This window comes from Notamacropus eugenii, chromosome 2, assembly GCF_028372415.1.
Source record: "Notamacropus eugenii isolate mMacEug1 chromosome 2, mMacEug1.pri_v2, whole genome shotgun sequence".
Taxonomy (NCBI): Eukaryota; Metazoa; Chordata; class Mammalia; order Diprotodontia; family Macropodidae; genus Notamacropus; species Notamacropus eugenii.
In genome coordinates, this window is record NC_092873.1 from 58,184,300 (window position 1) to 58,202,619 (window position 18,320).

The 18,320-nt window shown below is 42.8% G+C and overlaps 1 protein-coding gene across 4 annotated transcripts in view; it reads right to left on the minus strand.

The window, feature by feature from the left end:
- Positions 1 to 18,320, minus strand: part of DIS3L2 (DIS3 like 3'-5' exoribonuclease 2) — a 393,028-nt gene that overhangs the window by 363,961 nt on the left and 10,747 nt on the right. For 3 of the 4 annotated variants that reach the window (XM_072637426.1, XM_072637425.1, XM_072637424.1), the window contains exon 2: positions 2,137 to 2,833. The exons of the other annotated variant lie outside the window; for it this stretch is intronic. In XM_072637426.1, the coding sequence (XP_072493527.1) occupies positions 2,137 to 2,812 (676 nt within the window). In that variant the 5' untranslated portion in view covers positions 2,813 to 2,833. The remainder of the gene's footprint in view (positions 1 to 2,136; positions 2,834 to 18,320) is intronic. 4 annotated transcript variants of the gene reach the window in all.

Here is an 18,320-nt window from a genome sequence, read left to right on the forward strand (position 1 = left end):
AGTGACTAGAAGCCAGAGTGCATGAAGGGAAATAAGTGTAAGGAAATAAGATTGGCAAGGCAGTGTGGACACAAACTGTCAAAGATGCCAAAAGGCAAACTCAAAAGTCCTGAATGTTCTCCTTGACCAATGGATCCTCTGCTATGGTCAGGTCTGTGCCACAGGCCTGACATTGCATAGGATTAAAGGATCTTAGAGTTGGAAGAGACCAGAAAGACCCCTCATCTTAGAGATAAGAAACTGACCCAAGGAGATGGAGTGATAACAAAAGGTGGTTAGGGAAAGAGCTGAGTCCAGGCCCAGGTTCCCTGGATCCCAAGCAACCATTCCTGCCTCATCCCCTCCCCATCCCCTTCCCAGCAGAGGATCAGAAAGCGAAGAGCATGGGAGCTGCAGGAGCAGTTGGGAGGCCCTGCTGGAGCCCAGGTAAGAGGCAACACGGGCCTGAACCAGGATTCCCTAAGACTCTGGTCATCAGAAAAATGCAAATCAAAACAACTTACTGACATAAAGGAATTTTAAGGTATCCTAAAAACACTGCCAGTGAGAATACAAATAAATACTTAGACTCATTTGAAATGAAACAAAGCAAATAGAATCAGAGTATACCTGCCGACTTACTGTCATAAGCGTAAAAACGCAAACAAATTCTGATAAATACACAGATAAAGAGATCAAAATGGGTCACAGAACAAATTAAGACCCCAATGTGTTAAAACACATGCAGACAGATACAGAGAGACAGACAGACAGAGCACAAGAGCACACATAAGGGTGTAGAACCTGTGGCCTCGAAGCCACACGTGGCCCTCTAGGTCCTCAAGTGCGACCCATGTGGTTTTAAGGCAGCAGGTTCCACACCCCTGCTTATTTGAGAGAAAATCGAACTTGGAGTTATTAAGATATGAATTGGAACCCTACCTCTGACACTTACAGGCCAGTCATTAAACCCAGAATGTTAAGAATTCAAAACCTCAATGCTGTATCTGATTGCTTTACCCTGAAATTCAAACAGTGGCTAACCTCCAAGAGCTTCAGTTTCCTCACCTAAAAAAATGGGATAATAATAGAACCTACTTCACAGGATCATTATGAGATTCAAAAGAGAATATATGTAAAGCTCTCTGCAAATTTTAAAATGTTACATTCATTTATCAATAGCTTTATTTCTTTTGTTATATTTTCTTTCATCTAGCAATGATTTGAAATTTATTGTTTTATGTATGATTTCAGTCCTTATTTTGCTTCTTAAATGCTTTCTTTATCGAACTGTTGTTCATAGCAGAAAATGTGAGCTGCAGCAGCAGCAGCGGCTGGCCAGGTCTAAGGCAGCATCAGTAAGCTACCAGAAGGGTGCCAGGGAGGTACGTGTAATGCTGTCTGGCCTGGGACCAGCACCTGCTCTGATCAATAAAGAAGCAATAATTAATCATTTGTTTGTTTTTATAAATGCATGCTGCATGTCAGATCTACTCTCTAATATTCAGATAAGGTTTTCAACATTTAAGTAGCATTATTACTTCTAGAGTGGAGAAGTCTTTGGATTGTGTTTTAAGAAAAATCCTTGTTAAAACATATTTTTATTCTTCCCTTCCTTCCCCACTTCCCTCTCCATATACTCAAAGCAAAAAACAAAGCTTACAAAATTAACAGCTAGAGCAATTTCTACTCTCATGACAGCCTGGCACCCGTAACTAACTAGGCCTTGGGCCATCCCACCTTGTATTTGCCTGACTAGAGAGGACTGACCTTTACCACCGAGACATCCCAGTGGAGCACTGAGACTCAGCAATAATCTTAAGTCCTGTGTTCCCAAGAGGATTTTGGTCTTGGATTTCATTCTATTGACCCAACTGACAATAAAATAATTAATGTTTTTATATTATAGCAGTTACCAATCTGTTAAGACTGTCTGCTCCAAATTCAATCATTCAAACTCCCCGATTAGCCTCCCTCAGCAACCAAGTCCTGCCAGGTACCCTGTGATCCACTAAAAGGTATGTGCCCTCTTGGAGCTTCATGAGCAAAAAATAACTAGGGTCCAACATCTATCTAGTACAAAGAAGGACTCCATCATCTCCAATATCAGTGCCCCAGGAACAAGGGTGATTATCAACCCCCCAAAAAAGAGCTCACCTGGCAGCTGATCAGAAGGAAGAGGCCCAGGTTTCTCAGAATTCCATGAATGTGAGTCCAAGGCAGGCTGCTGCCCTGCTGCAGAGATTTCCCGTGCTCTTTCCACATTCACAGCACATTTGCTTTTCTGCTGTTTATGTCCAGTCTCAGGTATGTCCTTCTCTTGAGAGGCTCCACCTTTCTGGATAGCACGGCCTGGTCTCGGGCTCCACGCTAACCTACAGTTGCTCAAACCCTGGCTCAGGTTCTCCACGTCAGAGCCACCCTCTCCAGGACGGGCACCACAGGCTTCTTCCAGCTCTCCCACGCCCAAGTGGGGCACCTCTAGACAAGGCAAAGCTGGGGCTTTCCTACAGGGTTCAGGACCATCATCAGGAAGCAGCTCCCTGCCCGTACGTTCGGGGTTTTCCAGTGGCAAAGGACCACGCGTGTTCACACCATTTCTCATGAGAGCCTCTCGCATCACTCCCCTTTTCAAAGACAAGTCTGCCTCCAAACCAGCATCGGTCAAACCCATCTCCTCCAGCTGCATCTTCTGAGCAACATGATTTAAATAGGAGCGGAAGCGGCCACTGCGGTGCTGCTGGACCAGCCGGGCGTAGGCATTCTTCTGGGGGGCAGCGGGCTTGTTCGAGCTCTCTCTCATTCCGCTTCGGATATATCCCAGATGATCCATACTCCAAGGATTATGCCCAAACTTTAAAGTGATGCAAATAGAAAAAATAAATTACTTTTAGCACATAAGAGCATTAAAGTGAATACTACATCAGAACAGAATAGGAATCAGAATCTTAGATCTGAGATAATCCAGTCAAACTCCTACAGATGTGATATTATGTTTGAATGTAAGAGTGATTTCTTTAGATTTTTCCAAAACTTCTGTCAGTCTGCTTTGAACTTCCTATAGCCTTAACTAAGCACTGCAATGTGAGCTTTCTTATAGGATAGTAGATTAGCCTTTGATGTAGAATGTGGCCAAGCTACAGGCAATAGGATGAGTCTGGTCACATGCCATCAGAAAGATGGATCGCAGCCCACAGTTTACATTCTGACTATGAAAAAAAAGCAAACCTTGAAGCTACTTTGTCTTTCTTAAAGCCTGACACATTCAAACCCTTTTTAGGCACAAATACAATTTCAGACCTATCTCATGCAATGTATCGCCTTCCTTCTTCACATGTGAGTGTTTGGCACAGCCGTCTGGATCCAGGAGGGTTGCCAGCCAGACTGGGGAGCAGAGGATAACCTTTTCCTGACCTACATACAAATTCCTACTTCGGTTCTGAGTGACTAAAGATAGGGCGGCTGCCTTCTTGGAAGAGAAAATCAAAAGGGCTTGCAGATGGCCTTGCCACTAACCAGGCTGGCAGAATGAATGAAGTATTCCTTTGGGGGAAAAAAAAAAAAGAGGAAAGGTGTAAGGGAGGAAGGACAGAAAGGAGAAGAGGAAAGAAAAATCAAATAAAGGTCAAGGTGAATCCTGATCTGTTCCCTGCAAAGAATAAGCAGCTGTTTATCCTTTCTGCCAAGTGACAGAACTGATTAAGCACCTACTATGTGCCAAGAGTATGATATACGAGGAGCAGCATAGGCAGCTAGTTTCAGAGTCAGGAAACTGGATTCAAGTCTAACTTAAATAGTGCCTGTCCTCAAGGAGCTTACATCCCCTCAGAAGGATATAACATGTTCAGAGATGAGTAAATTCAGGTCCTGTTCTACATAATCGCACAATAAATACAAAGTGATTTCTTGAGAACACGGTGGCACAGGGTAGGAATCAGGAAAGGCCTCTTAAAGGAGATGGTGCTTGGCTGAGCCTTGAAGGGAACTAGGGGCTTCAAGAGGGAGACCGTGCCAGGCCTTGGGCCAGCCCCTGCCCAGGTACAGAGGCAGTGATGGAAGGGAGCACACAGAGTCAGTACTGGTCAGGAGGCTAGTGTGGATGGAATTTAGAGTGCGTAAGAAGAGCCCAGTGAATTAATCTGAAAAGGGAAGCTGGGGCCAAGGATGGTGAAGGACCTAAAAGGCCAAAGTGGGGAGTCAGCATTATACCCTGATGGCTATAGGGAGCTACTGGAAGTTCTGGAGCAGAGGAGGGACACACTCAGACCTGTGACTTAAGAATATCAAAGAAACAGAGGTGATGTTTGGGGACTTCCTATAGAGGTTGCAGAAGCTGCAGTCAACTTGATAAGAACTACAGAGAAGTCTAGTATCTACCAGGGACAGAAGTCTGTAATGTTAATTAGGGAGTTAAATCTTCCCCACCTATTAATGAGCCTGCCCATTAAGGGAAGCTGGATTAGGAGAGGCCCATATCTTTTGTTAATTTCTAATGAGGCATCAGTTCTCAAGGGTTGTGATGCCCTCTGGCTCTAAAAAGTGCATAAATACTCTGAGGTGAGATTTTACCTTGGGGCTTACTCACTGGGAGTGTTTATTTGGCCAGATGAGACTCTGGGCAGTGGCTATGAAGACCCCCAACTTTGAAAACCCAGATGTTGGTGCTTCTCCTTTGGATCTGTCTATTGATCTGAGATGTAAGTATTGCTTACAATCAGACAGGAAGCCCTGTCTGTTGATCTTTGTTTCTCTGAAGTTCAGGGTGCTGACTTTTTTCCCTGAACTAAGTGAATGATATATGTGCTTGATTAAAGTGATTGCTGACCCCTCAAAAGCTGCTTTCCTTTTAGAAAAGTATATCTAAAAACCTTTTCAGCAGGCCCTCCTGTGTATGCTGGGGTCCTTGCTAATACAGAATCCAACACTTAACAGGAAAACTCCTTGCCAAGCTCCATCAAACCAGATGACTCACATCTCCACAAATGGTCTGTCAAAAGTTCATGAACAGGGCTTGATAGAGAGAAGCTAAAGTTTTCTAATATCTTTTAAGAAATCATGAGTTATTTCAGCATAGACATTACTGAAGCATAATTTAGCTTAAGGCACAATAGTGAGCCACCAAATCAAATGTATTTTTAGTCAACCAACAGTAAGCCTCAGTGGATCTCATATTCTCTGCTGTCTCCTCAATAAGCTCTATCATCACTCAAGACTTTAGACTGACTCTCCAATGCACCAACTTTCACACAGGAAAGTCCAGTGGCTGAACAATGCCCATGATCCCAAATGAGATATGCAAGTAAAAGGAAGACACCTCCTTAGGCAGGGAACTGGATCAGAAATGACAGGAAGAGAACTGCAGGCTTGGGGAATGGAGGCAGTATTTTTAATGACAAAATTCTCCCTGAAACAAAAATACTTAATGTTAAGATTCTTCCAGTGACACTCTAGCTGAGATGCAAAGAATACCACTATCCCTGAAGAATTCAAGTTCCCTAAGAACTATTCCCCAATAAATGAAGGGGCAGAAGATATGAATAAGCAGTTCTCAAAACCAAAAATGCAAACTATCAACAACCACATAGAAGAACGCTCCAAATCACTAAGATGAAAAAAGTACAATTTAAAATAACAAAGGTTTCCTTTCTTATCATCAGAATGGCAAAGACAACGTAAAGATAAAAATGACAAATGTTAGAGGAGATGCAAGAAGTCGGACACATGAGTGCGCTGGTGGTGGAGCTATGAATTGTTCTAATCATTCTGGAAAACAGCTTAGAACCATATTAGAAAAGTTGCTAAATTCTCTATGCCCTTTTAGCCAGAGATGCCACTATTAGAAATAAACTCCCAAGAGGTCAAAAATTAAAGGGGAAATGCAATTAATAAAACACTTATGGCAGAAATTTTGGTGGCTAAAAAAAAAACTGGAAACAAACTGGATACTAATCAATCAAGAAACAGCTAAAGAAACTGTGGAATAGGAATGTAACAGAATATTATTATGCCATAAGAAACAAAACATGAAGAACTCAGAGAAAAGTGGGGAAAACCGGCAGGAATTAACACAGTCACATAAGCAGAACCAAGAGCAGAAGGTACACAGTGACCACAACAACATAAACAAAATCCACCCTGAAAGACTTCCAAACACTAAGCAATGTCCTGGTCAATTTAGAGTCCCTTCCACCTCTTGGCGCAGAGACATTCAGCTACAGACAGGTACACACTGTGGGACGCTGTCAGATGGTGAAAATGTCTTGGTTTGTGTTGTTCATGTATGCTTCTTATAATTTAGGGCTTTAAATTATAACTCCCCAGGAAAGAGAGACACAAGAAGTGACAATGCATTAATAAATAAGGGGGTAGTATAAAAACTAAAGATATCAAAATATATAACTTCTTTAAAACATAAAGAAAATCCTCTAATTTTTTTTTAAGAATTAAAGGCAGAATTTATGACCAAACAAGAGACCAAACAACATTATGAAATGCGAAATTGATGATTTTGATTGCATTAAATTGAAAAGGTTTTGCACAAAGCCAATGCAACCAAGATTAGAAGGGAAGCAGAAAGGTAGGAAACAATTTTATAGCCAATGTCTCTAATTGCTGGGGATGGAAGCTCAATTCCATGTGGACAGTCTCGGGTGGGTAAAGGTGGGAACTTCTAAATCTTAGAGTTCTCACGAGGCCCCCCAGGAAACGACTGGGAATCGAGGTGAACCGAGCTATCTCGTGTATTTCCGCCTCTTCCCGTGAGAAACGTGATGGGAGAGAGCTCTCCCTGCCCTCGAGATTGTCCCGGATCTGGGCACACCTATTGTTATCTAACAGCACGGTATTCAGGTGCAAACTATGCGGCTAGAGAGCTTAATTAGGATCAGGAAAGCCTGAAAGCGCTCTTGGGCGGAGGGGCCACATGTGTGGACAAGGCTCCGCATTTCCTCTTTCCTCTCTCCCCACTTACACTTCTACTTCCAATCTCTTATTGTAAGATCTTTGCCTCCTTGGGAGATTCTTCGCTCCCTCCTAAGGAAGAATTCCCCTGCACTTGTAACCAGAACCCTGAATAAAGCTCAACCCTTGTTCGACTCTGATAGGTCTCTTCTCTCATACGAGTATCCGGTTTGGCCAGCCGAAGACCTCCGATAGAGGTAAGGTAAGACTCGGGAAGCCCACAGGCCTCTAGGCCTGGCATCTAATAAAGACCTCATTTTTAAATATATAGAGAACTCAGTCAAATTAATAAGAATACAAGTCATTCCCCAATTGACAAATGGTCAAAGGATATGAACAGGCAATTTTCAGATGAAGAAATTAAAGCTGTCTATAATCACATGAAAAACTGTTCTAAATCACTATGGAAAATAGAGAAATGCAAATCAAAACAACTCTGAAGTACCACATCACACCTATCAGACTGACTAACTGACAAAAGGAAAATGATAAAATGTTGGAGAATATGTGGGAAAACTGGAACACTGATGCATTGTTGGTAGAGTTGTGAACTGATCCCACCATTCTGGAAAGCAATTTGGAACTATGCCCAAAGGGCTATAAAAGTGTGCATACCCTTTGATCCAGCAATACCACTTTTAGATCTGTGTCCCAAAGAGATCACAAAAATGGGGAAAGGACCCACATGTACAAAAATATTTATAGCAGTTCTTTTTGTGGTAGCCAAGAACTGGAAACTGAGGAGGTACCCATCAATTGGGGAATGGCTGTACAAGTTGTGGTATATGAATGTAATGGAATACTACTGTGCTATAAGAAATGATGAGCAGACACACTTCAGAAAAACCTACAGACTTGCATGGACTGATGCTGAGTGAAACGAGCAGAACCAGGAGAACACTGTACACAGTAACAGCCGCAATGACTGACTTTGATAGAATCAGCTCTTCTCAGCAGCGCAAGGATCTAAGACAACTCCAAAAGGCTCACGATGGAAAACGCCATCCACGTCCAGAGAGAGAACGATGGAGGCTGAATGCAGGTGAAGCAGACTATTTGCTCTCCTTTTCTCTTGGTGTTTTGTTGCTGCTTCTTTCTTGTGGTTCCTCCCATTAGTTCTAATTCTTCTTTACATAATGACTAAATGTGAAAATATGTTAACATGAATGTGGAAGTAGAGCTTATCAGACTGCATGCTTTCTTGGGAAGGGGTAGGAGGGAGCGGAAGGAAACTCAAAACTCAAAATTGGAAGTGAATGCTGAAAACTAAAAGTAAATTAATGATTTTTTTAAAATAAGAATTAAAGATAGAGATCACCCAAGGAACAAAGGAAAGACATATGGGAAGCTTCAATAAGCTGTAGCATGCTATCAACAAAAAATTATTCAATAAAGGGGCATAAAAGGTAATATTAGACAAAGGAAATGGAAGTAAGTCAGCCACCTATCAAGAGGAAGGGGAAACTGACAGCCCTTGTGTTCCTCTCGTACTCACTCCACATCAAGAAATCCCCAAAAGACCCTAACCTTTTATGGCTGCTGGACCCTAAGGGGCAGTCTGAAAGAGAAAGTGACCAGTGGCCATCCAGGATAAGGGTGGCTGGCTCAGCTGAATCAGCACCAGCTGAAATCTACACTGAGGAGACCATAGCTGCAAATGAAGTGAATATATGCGTTCAAGGAAATCTAGGAACTAAAAGAAGGAGGCAAGATCTAGGTGAAGATTTGAGTCAATCTGGCTTCTGACCACATTCCTCAACCCAAACTGCTCTCTCCAAAGTGACCAATGACCTTTTCTCAATTCTCATTCTCTCTGACCTCTCTGCAGCTTTGAACCCTGTTAGTCACTCCCTCTCCTCTCCAGATTTTGTGATCTCAATCTCTCCGACTCTCCTTTCCTCTCTCCCTTTCCCTCCCTTTCTCTGTTTTCATCCCACCTCTCTGGCCACTCCTTCTCAGTCTTTTTTGCTGGATCCTCATCAAGATCATGCCCTCAGGACTCTGGCTGGGGCCTCATCTCTTTTCCCTCTGTACTAGTTGGCTTGATGATCTCATCAGCTCCCGTGGATTTAATTACTATCTTCATGCTGATGATTCTCAAATCTACCCATCCTTCCCCAATGCCTCCATTAACCTCCAGTCTCAAATTTCCAACTACCCTAAAGAAATCTCAAAATAGACATCCAGTAGACATCTTAAACTCAACATGCCCCCAAACCAAACTCATTCCCTTTTCTCCTAAACCTTCCCTACCACCACCCCTACCTTCCCCATTATTGTAGAGGGCTATTGCCCTCTCAGTACCCTCTTAGTCCCCTGGACTCACAATCTAGGAGTCATCCTGGACTCCTCAATCTCTCACACACACACCCCACATTCAAACTGCCGCCAAGATCTGCCAATTTCTCCTTTGCACCATCTCTCCAACATGCCACCCACTCATCTCTGACACTGCTCTCACCCTAGTGCACACCCTCATCACCTCACACCTGAATTATGCTAATGGCTTAGCAGGCTACGTGGGTCTTCCTGTCACAAGTCTTTCCCAACTCCAATTCATCTTCCATTCAGCCACCAAAATGATTTTCCTAAAGCACAGGTCCAGCCATATCCTCCCCCCACAAACTTCAAAAGCTCTCTATCACCTTCAGGATCAAAAAGAAAATCCCCCTTTTGACATTTAAAGCCATTTAGAGCCTAATCACCGCCCCCAACACACACACCCCTTCATCCCCCCAAGGTACTCTTCCATCCAGCAACGCTGACCTCCTGACTGTTCCACAAACAAGATCTTCTGTCTCTTGGCTCTGGGCATTTTTCTAGCTGTCCCCCATGTTTGGACTGCTCTCCCTCCTCATCTCCACCTCCTAACTTCCTTTACACCTCCTAACTTCCTTTACACCTCAGCTACAATCTTTCCATCTACAGGACACCTTCCCCAATTCTTCTTCATTCCAGTGGCTTCCCTCTGTTAATGCTTTCCTATTTATCCTGAGATTGTTTGTACACATCCCAGGGAGGGCTAGAATTAAGAGGGGGTGGGAAAGGCTTCCTATAGAAAGTTGGATTTTAGCTAGGACTTAAAGGAAGTCAAAATGGCCAAAGTAGAGGGAGAGTATTCCAAGCATGGGAAAACAGCTGGGAACATGCCTGGAATCTGGAGGTGGAGGGTCTTGTTTGTGGAACAGCTGGGAGGCTGGGGTCACTGGATCACAGAGAACCTAGAGAGGAGTAAGGTGTAAGAAGACTGGAAAGGGAGGAGGGAACCAGGTTGGCAAGAGCTTTGAAAGCCAAATTGAGTATTTTATATGTGCTTACAGAGACAAGAAGAAGCCAATGGAGTTTACTGAGTAGAGGGTGATATGATCCAACCCTCACTTTAGGAAAATCACTTTAGTGGCTGAATAGAGGATGGAATGGAAGGGAGAGAGATTTGAGGCAGGAAAGACCCCCTCAACCCTAGCAGGCCATATCAATGATGGCATGAGGTAATAAGGGCCTGCATCAGGCAGTAGTGGTGTCAGAGGGAAAAAGGAGGTACAGTCAGGAGATGCTGCAGAGATGAAAACACAGACCTTGACAACACCTTGGATACGACTAGGGTGGGAGAGCTGAGAAAAAGTAAGGAGTCCAGGATGACTCCTACATTGTGAGCCTCAGGCACTGGGAGGGCTGTGTTGCCCTCCACAGTAATAGGGAAGGTGGGGATGAGGGAGGAGGATGCTGAGTTCAGGTTTAGACATACCCAGTTTAAGATGTCTTCTGGGCATCCATTTCAAGAGGTCTGAAAGGCAGCTGGCAATGTAAGACTGGAGGTCAGAAGAAACTTTGTGGCATGAAAGACAGATTGGAACGTTATCAGCATAAAGATGGTCATTAAATCCATGGGGGCTGGTGAGATCTCCAAGTGGAGTAGGATAGAGGGAGAAGAGTTCTCAGGACAGAACTGTAAGGGACACCTATGGTTACAGGGTGTGCTCTGGAGAAAGATCCAACAACCAGAACTGAGAGGGAACCATCAGAGAGGCAGGAAGAAAGCCAGGAGAAAGTGATATCCAGAAAAACCTGGAGAAGAGAACACCAAAGGGAAGAGAGAGATCAACGGTGTCCAAGGCTGAAGAGAGGCAGAGGAAGAGAAAGACTGATAGATTTGACAAGTAAGGGCTCACTGGTAACTTTGAAGAGAGCAGTTTCATACATCCAGATGCCAGGGGATAAAAAATCTGGGAAGCTGATCACAAACCTTCCATAGAGGCACGATAGAGTAAGTGACAGGGAACTTCAGGATGTCTGCTAAAGCTCCCAGGCACAAAGAGGCTATGTCACAGCTTCTGAATCTGCCTTAAAGGAAAATCTACCCTTCAAAAGTCAGAGGAATCCAAAAGGGAAATATTAGGCTGGACCTGATTATCACCAACAGGAGGGAAGGGATTGCTGTGATAGAAATGGGAACCTTGACAAGCCATCACTCCTCTTGAGAATTTGGGAGAACAGACATCCTTGATTTTAGGGGAACACATTAGAAATCTATTAATAGATAAGATCCCAGGGACTAAAATTCCACGGGAGATGTCTGTCCAGGAGGGGCAAGAATCTCTGAAGAATGAAATCATGAAAAATTAATTTTGATGAAGAACAAAGTTGGGAGTAATCTAGAGACTAGAGTGAATCTACAGGGTAGTCATCAACACAAGCATGTATAAAAACAAAGCTGGCTTTAAAGTAGAGGCAGAAGAAGAAGCCTCCCCTGACACCTCTGCAGAAGCAGGGTCAAGGGTATGAAACCTGACACAATGCCTGATTTCGAAGTTTTTGATGAGTTTTGCTAAATCTTATCTTATTCTTTTTCCTTTAAAAAAAAATCGTGGGGGCGGAGTCAAGATGATGGAGTAGAAAGACACCTATGCTAGTTCTTCCCCCACAGCCCATAAAATACCTGTAAACAATGATGCTAGGCAAATTCTACAGCAGCAGAAGCCACAAAATGACAGAGTGAAAGAGATTTCCAGCCCAAGGCAGCCTGGAAGGCAGACAGGAAAGGTCTGTTGCACGGAAGACAGGGCAGAGAAATAGATCTTCAGAGGTCAGTGAAAGGGCTTTTTCCTAAGAGTGGAAGGGGAGCAGGGTCCCCTCCAGTGCAGGCCCCAGGTGGCCGCAGCTGTGGCAGTGGCGGGTGGCAGCAGCAACAGGGGCAGCATCCTTTTGTGGAGCTCTCAGCCTAAAGCCCCTGGGGGAATTGAGAAGCTGATCTGAACCTCAGCCTTGAGTGGCAGCCCTGCCCTCCATCTAAAGCCCCTGGGGGAATTGAGCAGCTGATCTGAATCTCAGCCCTGAGCAGGGTCCTAGGGCATGGCGGAACTGAGGAGGGTTGTGGAGTGGGAATTCTACTACTTGCAGATTCTGGGTAGAAAAGTTTTTGGTTGCTCCCAGACCAGTCCACAAATCAGAAAAGGAGTAAACTCCTCTCCTTTAACTGTGCCACCTTGGAGGAACTGAGAACTTTCAGTTCCCCAGAGTACACCCTGCTCTTGACAAAGGACTCAAAAGTCAAATAACTGGCTGGGAAAATGGCCAAAAAATGGAAAAAAATAAGACTATAGAAGGTTATTTTCTTGGTGAATAGGTATTCTCTCCCATCCTTTCAGATGAGTAAGAACAATGCTTACCATCAGAGGCCTCCAAAATAAACATGCAATGGCCTCAGGCCATGGAAGAGCTCAAAAAGGATTTTGAAAATCAATTAAGAGAGGTGGAGGGAAAACTGGGAAGAGAAATGAGAGAGATAAAGAAAATCATGAAAAGTGAGTCAAAGGCTTGCTAAAGGAGACCCCAAAAAAATGCTGAAGAAAGTAACACCTTTAAAAATAGGCCAACAATTGGAAAAAGAAGTTCAAAAAGCCAATGAGGAAAAGAATGCTTTAAAAAGTAGAATTAGCCAAATGGAAAAGGAGGTTCAAAAGCTCATTGAAGAAAATAGTTCTTTAAAAATGAGAATGGAGCAGATGGAAGCTAATGACTTTATGAAAAACCAAGAAACTACAAAACAAAGCGAAAAGAATGAAAAAATGGAAGATAATGCGAAATATCTCACTGGAAAAACAAATGACCTGGAAAACAGATCCAGGAGAGACAATTTAAAAATTATGGGACTACCTGAAAGCCATGATCACAAAAGGAGTGTAGACATCATCTTTCATGAAATTATCAAGAAAAACTGCCCTGATATTCTAGAACCAGAGGGTAAAATAAATATTGAAAGAATCCACCAATCTCCTCCTGAAAGAGATCCAAAAAAAGAAATTTCTAGGAATATTGTAGCCAAATTTCAGAGTTGTCAGGTCAAGGAGAAAATATTGCAAGCAGCTAGAAAGAAACAATTTGAGTATTGTGGAAATACAATCAGGATAACACAGGATCTGGCAGCTTCTACATTAAGGGACTGAAGGGCTTGGAATAGGATATTCCAGAAGTCAAAGGAACTGAGATTAAAATCAAGAATCACCTACCCAGCAAAACTTAGTATAATACTTCAGGGGGAAAAAATGGTCATTCAATGATATAGAGGACTTTCAAGCATTCTTGAGGAAAAGACCAGAACTGAATAGAAAATTTGACTCACAAACACAAGAATCAAGAGAAGCATGAAAAGGTAAACAGGAAATGGAAATCAAAATGGACTTTGTAAAGTTGAACTGTTTACATTCCCACATGGAAAGATAATATTTGTAACCCTTGGGACTTTTCTCAGTATTTGGGTAGTATTTTCTCAGTATTTGGGATTTTACACACACACACACACACACACACACACACACACACACACACACAAAACACAGGATGAATTGACTAGGAAGGGATCATATCTAAAATAATAAAATTAAAGGTTGAAAGAGGAATATATTAGGAAGAGAAAGGGAGAAATCGAATGGGGCAAATTATCTCTTATAAAAGAGGCAAGCTTTTTCAATGGAAGGGGAAGGAGGGAGGTGAGAGGGATAAAGTGAAGCTTACTCTCATCACATTTGGTTCAAGGAAGGAATAACATGCACACTCAATTTGGTATGAAAACCTCTTACAATACAGGAAAGTAGGGGTAAAGGGGATAAGCAGAGTACGGGGGATGAAGGAAGGGAGGTCAAATGGAAGGAGGGACCAACTAGAAGTAAACACTCTTGGAGAGGGACAAGACCAAAAGAGAGAATAGAAGAAATGGGGGCAGGATAGAATGGAGGGAAATATAGTTAGTTTTACACAACATGACTATTATGGAAGTCACCTGCAAAACTACACACATATAGCCTATATTGAATTGCTTGCCTTCTCAGTGGGGATGAGTGGGGAGGGAGGAAGGAAGAGAAGTTGGAATTCAAAGTTTTAGGAAAAAATGTTGAAAATTGTTTTTGTATACAGCTGGGAAATAAGAAATACAGGTGATGTGGTATATAAATTTATCTTGCCCTACAAGACAAGAGAGAAGATGGGATAAGGGAAGGGAGGGGAGGGGTGTTAGAAGGGAGGGCAGATTGGGGGAAGGGGTAATCAGAATGCTCGCAGTTTTGGGTGGGGGGAGGGGAGAGATGAGGAGAAAATTTGGAACTCAAAATTTTGTGGAAATGAATGTTGAAAACTAAAAATAAAGAAAAGAAGTGACTTGTTCAAGGTCACACAGTTAACGAGTAGAAAGCAAAAAAAAAAAAAATCTTTGTTATGAGGGCTGACTGCCTGAAACAGAGGACAGCCAGGGGGAAACCAAAGCAAGGTGAAAAGGAAAAGTTTCACAAAGAGCCAGCAAGATTTCCTAGTGAATAAGCCATGCCAGACTAAAGGCTCATCTCCTTTTCTGATAGGGAAAAGAGACTGCTGTAGTTATAACTAGTCTAGATTTTAGTAAAATATTGAATGAAGTATCTTGTACTATTTTGGTGCAAAAAAGAGAAATGTGCTGGCTCAATGCACTTAGGTGGATTTGGCCCTGGCTAAATAACAGCTCAAAGGTCTCTAGAAGGGTCAGCAAAGGTTCTGTCCTGGACCCTGAGCTGTTTTAACATTCATCATCAATGGTTGGATGCTTCTAAGAGCCTCAATTTCTTCATTGCCTAGTAGCACAGAATCTGGCATACAGCAGGTGTTCAATAAATGTTTAATTGAATTATGTAGCCAAAATTTAGACCAAAGTGCAATTAATAGAATGGATGTAGATGGCAAACCCTCTGGAATGAAGAACACAAAAAACACCTCTTCTGATAACTCGACTCAATTCCCATGGTATCACAACCTTGTGGATTAGCACAAGAGAACAACGCTGCCTACATCGGACAGCTGGAAGCAGAGGCAGGTCCTTTGGTTTCAAACTCAGCACCTTTCCACGGGAAGCTCTCTCACTGGCCATATGAGGCAGCAAATATTGAACTAATGTCTCCAAGATCTACAAGAAATGACTTCAAACAAATAATTCAAATTGATAGAAAAATGTAAATAGGAACCTAACTAAGAGTCAATAGGGCTCAGTGGAAAGAGTGCAGGGCTCAGAGCCTGGGGTTCGTGTCCTGACAAGTTTCTTCATTTGAAAATGGAGATTATTCTCTCCCCTCGGACCCAAGAATCCCACTGTGAGGCGTATACCCCCAAAGAAATAAAAGACTAAAAATCAGGTGGGGGTGGGGGAGAACCTGAAGCAGTTTCATACATCCAGATGACAAGGCCACATGTGGCCCCAAGGCTGCAGGGTCCCCACCCCTGGCTCAGGTCCCTTATACAATTCCTATGGATACAACAAAATAAAACCTGAAGATTAATAATGTCTAAACATTAACACCCAAGAACAAATGAGAAAATGCCCCTCCCCTCATTCTATGCAGAGGCAAGGGACTACTGGTGTAGTCTGATGCATCTACAGTGAGGCTACACTGATGGTTGGGTTAGTTTTGCTTCTTTTTTTTAATCCATTGTTGCAAGGGAAGGTTGACTGGAAAAGGGAAGAAGGGAAGATATATGTATTTTATATTGTAAAAAAGAGCCACTTTTTTAAAGTATGCAAAAGAGCAGCTAGGTAGAGCAGTGGACAGAAGGGAAGACCTGGGCCAAGCAAGACCAAGTTCAAATCTGGCCTCATACACTTTCTAGCTGTGGGACCCTGGATCACTTAGTCTTGTTTGTCTCAGTTTCCTCATCCATAAAAATGAGCTGGAGAAGGTAATAGCAAACCCCTGTAATATCCTGGCCAAGAAAACCCCAAATGGTGTCACGGAGAGTCATCACACAGGACTGAACAACAACAAATCAAAGGAAAAACGGGAGCATGCCGTGATGCATTGCCTTGTCTTGTCAAGGCTGCAAAGATGACTCTCCAAAAGCTGGAGGGAGCCTGGAGTCCTCAATGGGTCTGTGATGGGTCATCCTCACAGAATCTGTCAGCTCTCAGTGACAGTCCCTAAGCCTAAGAACTGACATTTAAATTGAGCTTCATTTGCAAAAAGTTTTACATTCATGGTGAAGTCTTGGCCCATTTTACAAATGAGAAAATGGAGGCTCAAAGAGGCTGGGGGTTGGTCTTCCTGCCCAGGTCACCACAGGTGGGCCAGCATGGCATGAACAAGAGCATGAAGCACAGTCAAGGAAGAGGCCCAGCCAAGCAGCAGAATTGTGGGTTTGTCCTAGAGCAACAGGGAGCTTGAGAAGGAACTTGAGGAAAGAAGTGCCATGGTCAAGACTTCACACAAGAGTATTTTGGCAGCTCAACAAGAAAGGGAGCAGAGAAAAGAGGGCAGAGACTGGCAGCTGCCAGTCTGAGCAGGGCATGGGGAAGCAGGAAGGCAGCCATCTCAGCAGAGAAGAGCTCACCCGTTGGATGTGAGGAACAAGAAAGGATAGAACTCAAAGAATGCCAGCCTGGAGGCCCCAAGTGATAGCAGTACCCTGAAGAAACATAAACAAGCTGGGAGAGGAGTGAGTCTCGGGGAAGGATAACAGCTCTCCTTGGAATGTGTAGAGTGAAGATGCCTCCAGGACAATTCACTGATTAAAACTTAATTCAACATGCCACTTTACTGGCAAAGTGTTTTTAAACAGGACAGCACCCATCCACCAGTGTTCAGAAGAGCGCTCCTGTTTGCGAATGGGCACACACATATGGATATCCATCAGATTCAGCATAAGAAAGAATATTTAAGTTATTTAGATCAACCTTCTAGACAATACAAATATCCCACATGCACCATCCATCCCTAACAGAGGACTGGCCATCCTGCTTAAAATCTCCAGTGCCACCTCGGGGATAAAGGCCTCATTTATAGAATATATAGAGAACTGAGTCAAATGTACAACAATACAAGTCATTCCCCAAATGACAAATGGTCAAAGGATATGAACAGGCAATTTTCAGAGGAAGAAATTAAAGATATCTATAATCATATGAAAAAATGCTCTAAATCACTTTTGATTAGAAAGATGCAAATCAAAACAACTCTGAGGTACCACATCACATCTATTAGATTGCTAAACATGACAGAACAGGAAAATGATAAATGTTGGAGAGGATGTGGGAGAGTTGGAACACTAATTCATTGCTGGTGGAGCTGTGAGCTCATCCAATCACTCTGGAGAGCAGTCTGGAACTATGCCCAAAGGGCTACAAAAATGTGCATACCCTTTGACCCAGCAATATCACTTCTAGGACTGTATCCCCAAGAGATCATAAAAATGGGAAAGGGTCCCACATGTACAAAAATATTTATAGCAGCCCTCTTTGTAGTTGCCAAAAACTGGAAATCAAGGGGATGCCCATCAATTGGGAAATGGCTGAATAAATTATGGTATATGAATGTAATGGAGTACTATTGTGCCATAAGAAATGATGAACAAGAAGACTTCAGAGAGGCCTGGAAAGACTTATACAATCTGATGCTGGGTGAAAGGAGCAGAACCAGGAGAACTTTGTGCACAGCAACAACCACAGTGTGCGAGAGTTTTTTCTGGTAAACTTGGATCTTCATAGCAATGCAAGGACATAAAAAAAAAAAAATTTTTTTTTAATTCCCAATGGTCTTCTAAGACAAAATGCCTTCCACATTCAGAGAAAGAACTATGGAATTCAATCGCAGAATGTAGCAGATCACGTACGTGTGTGTGTGTGTGTGTGTGTGTGTGTGTGTGTATTATGTTTTGGTTTGTTATATGATTTCTCCCATTTATTTTAGTTCTTCTACACAGCACAACTATAATGAAAATGTATTCAATAGGAATGTATGTGTAGATCCCATATAGAATTGTATGCCATCTTGGGGAGGAAGGGGGGTGGTGGGGAGTAGGTAGGGGGAAAAAAATCGAAGTTTCATGGTAGTGATTGTAGAACATTAAAAATAAAAAATAAAATTTAAAAAATT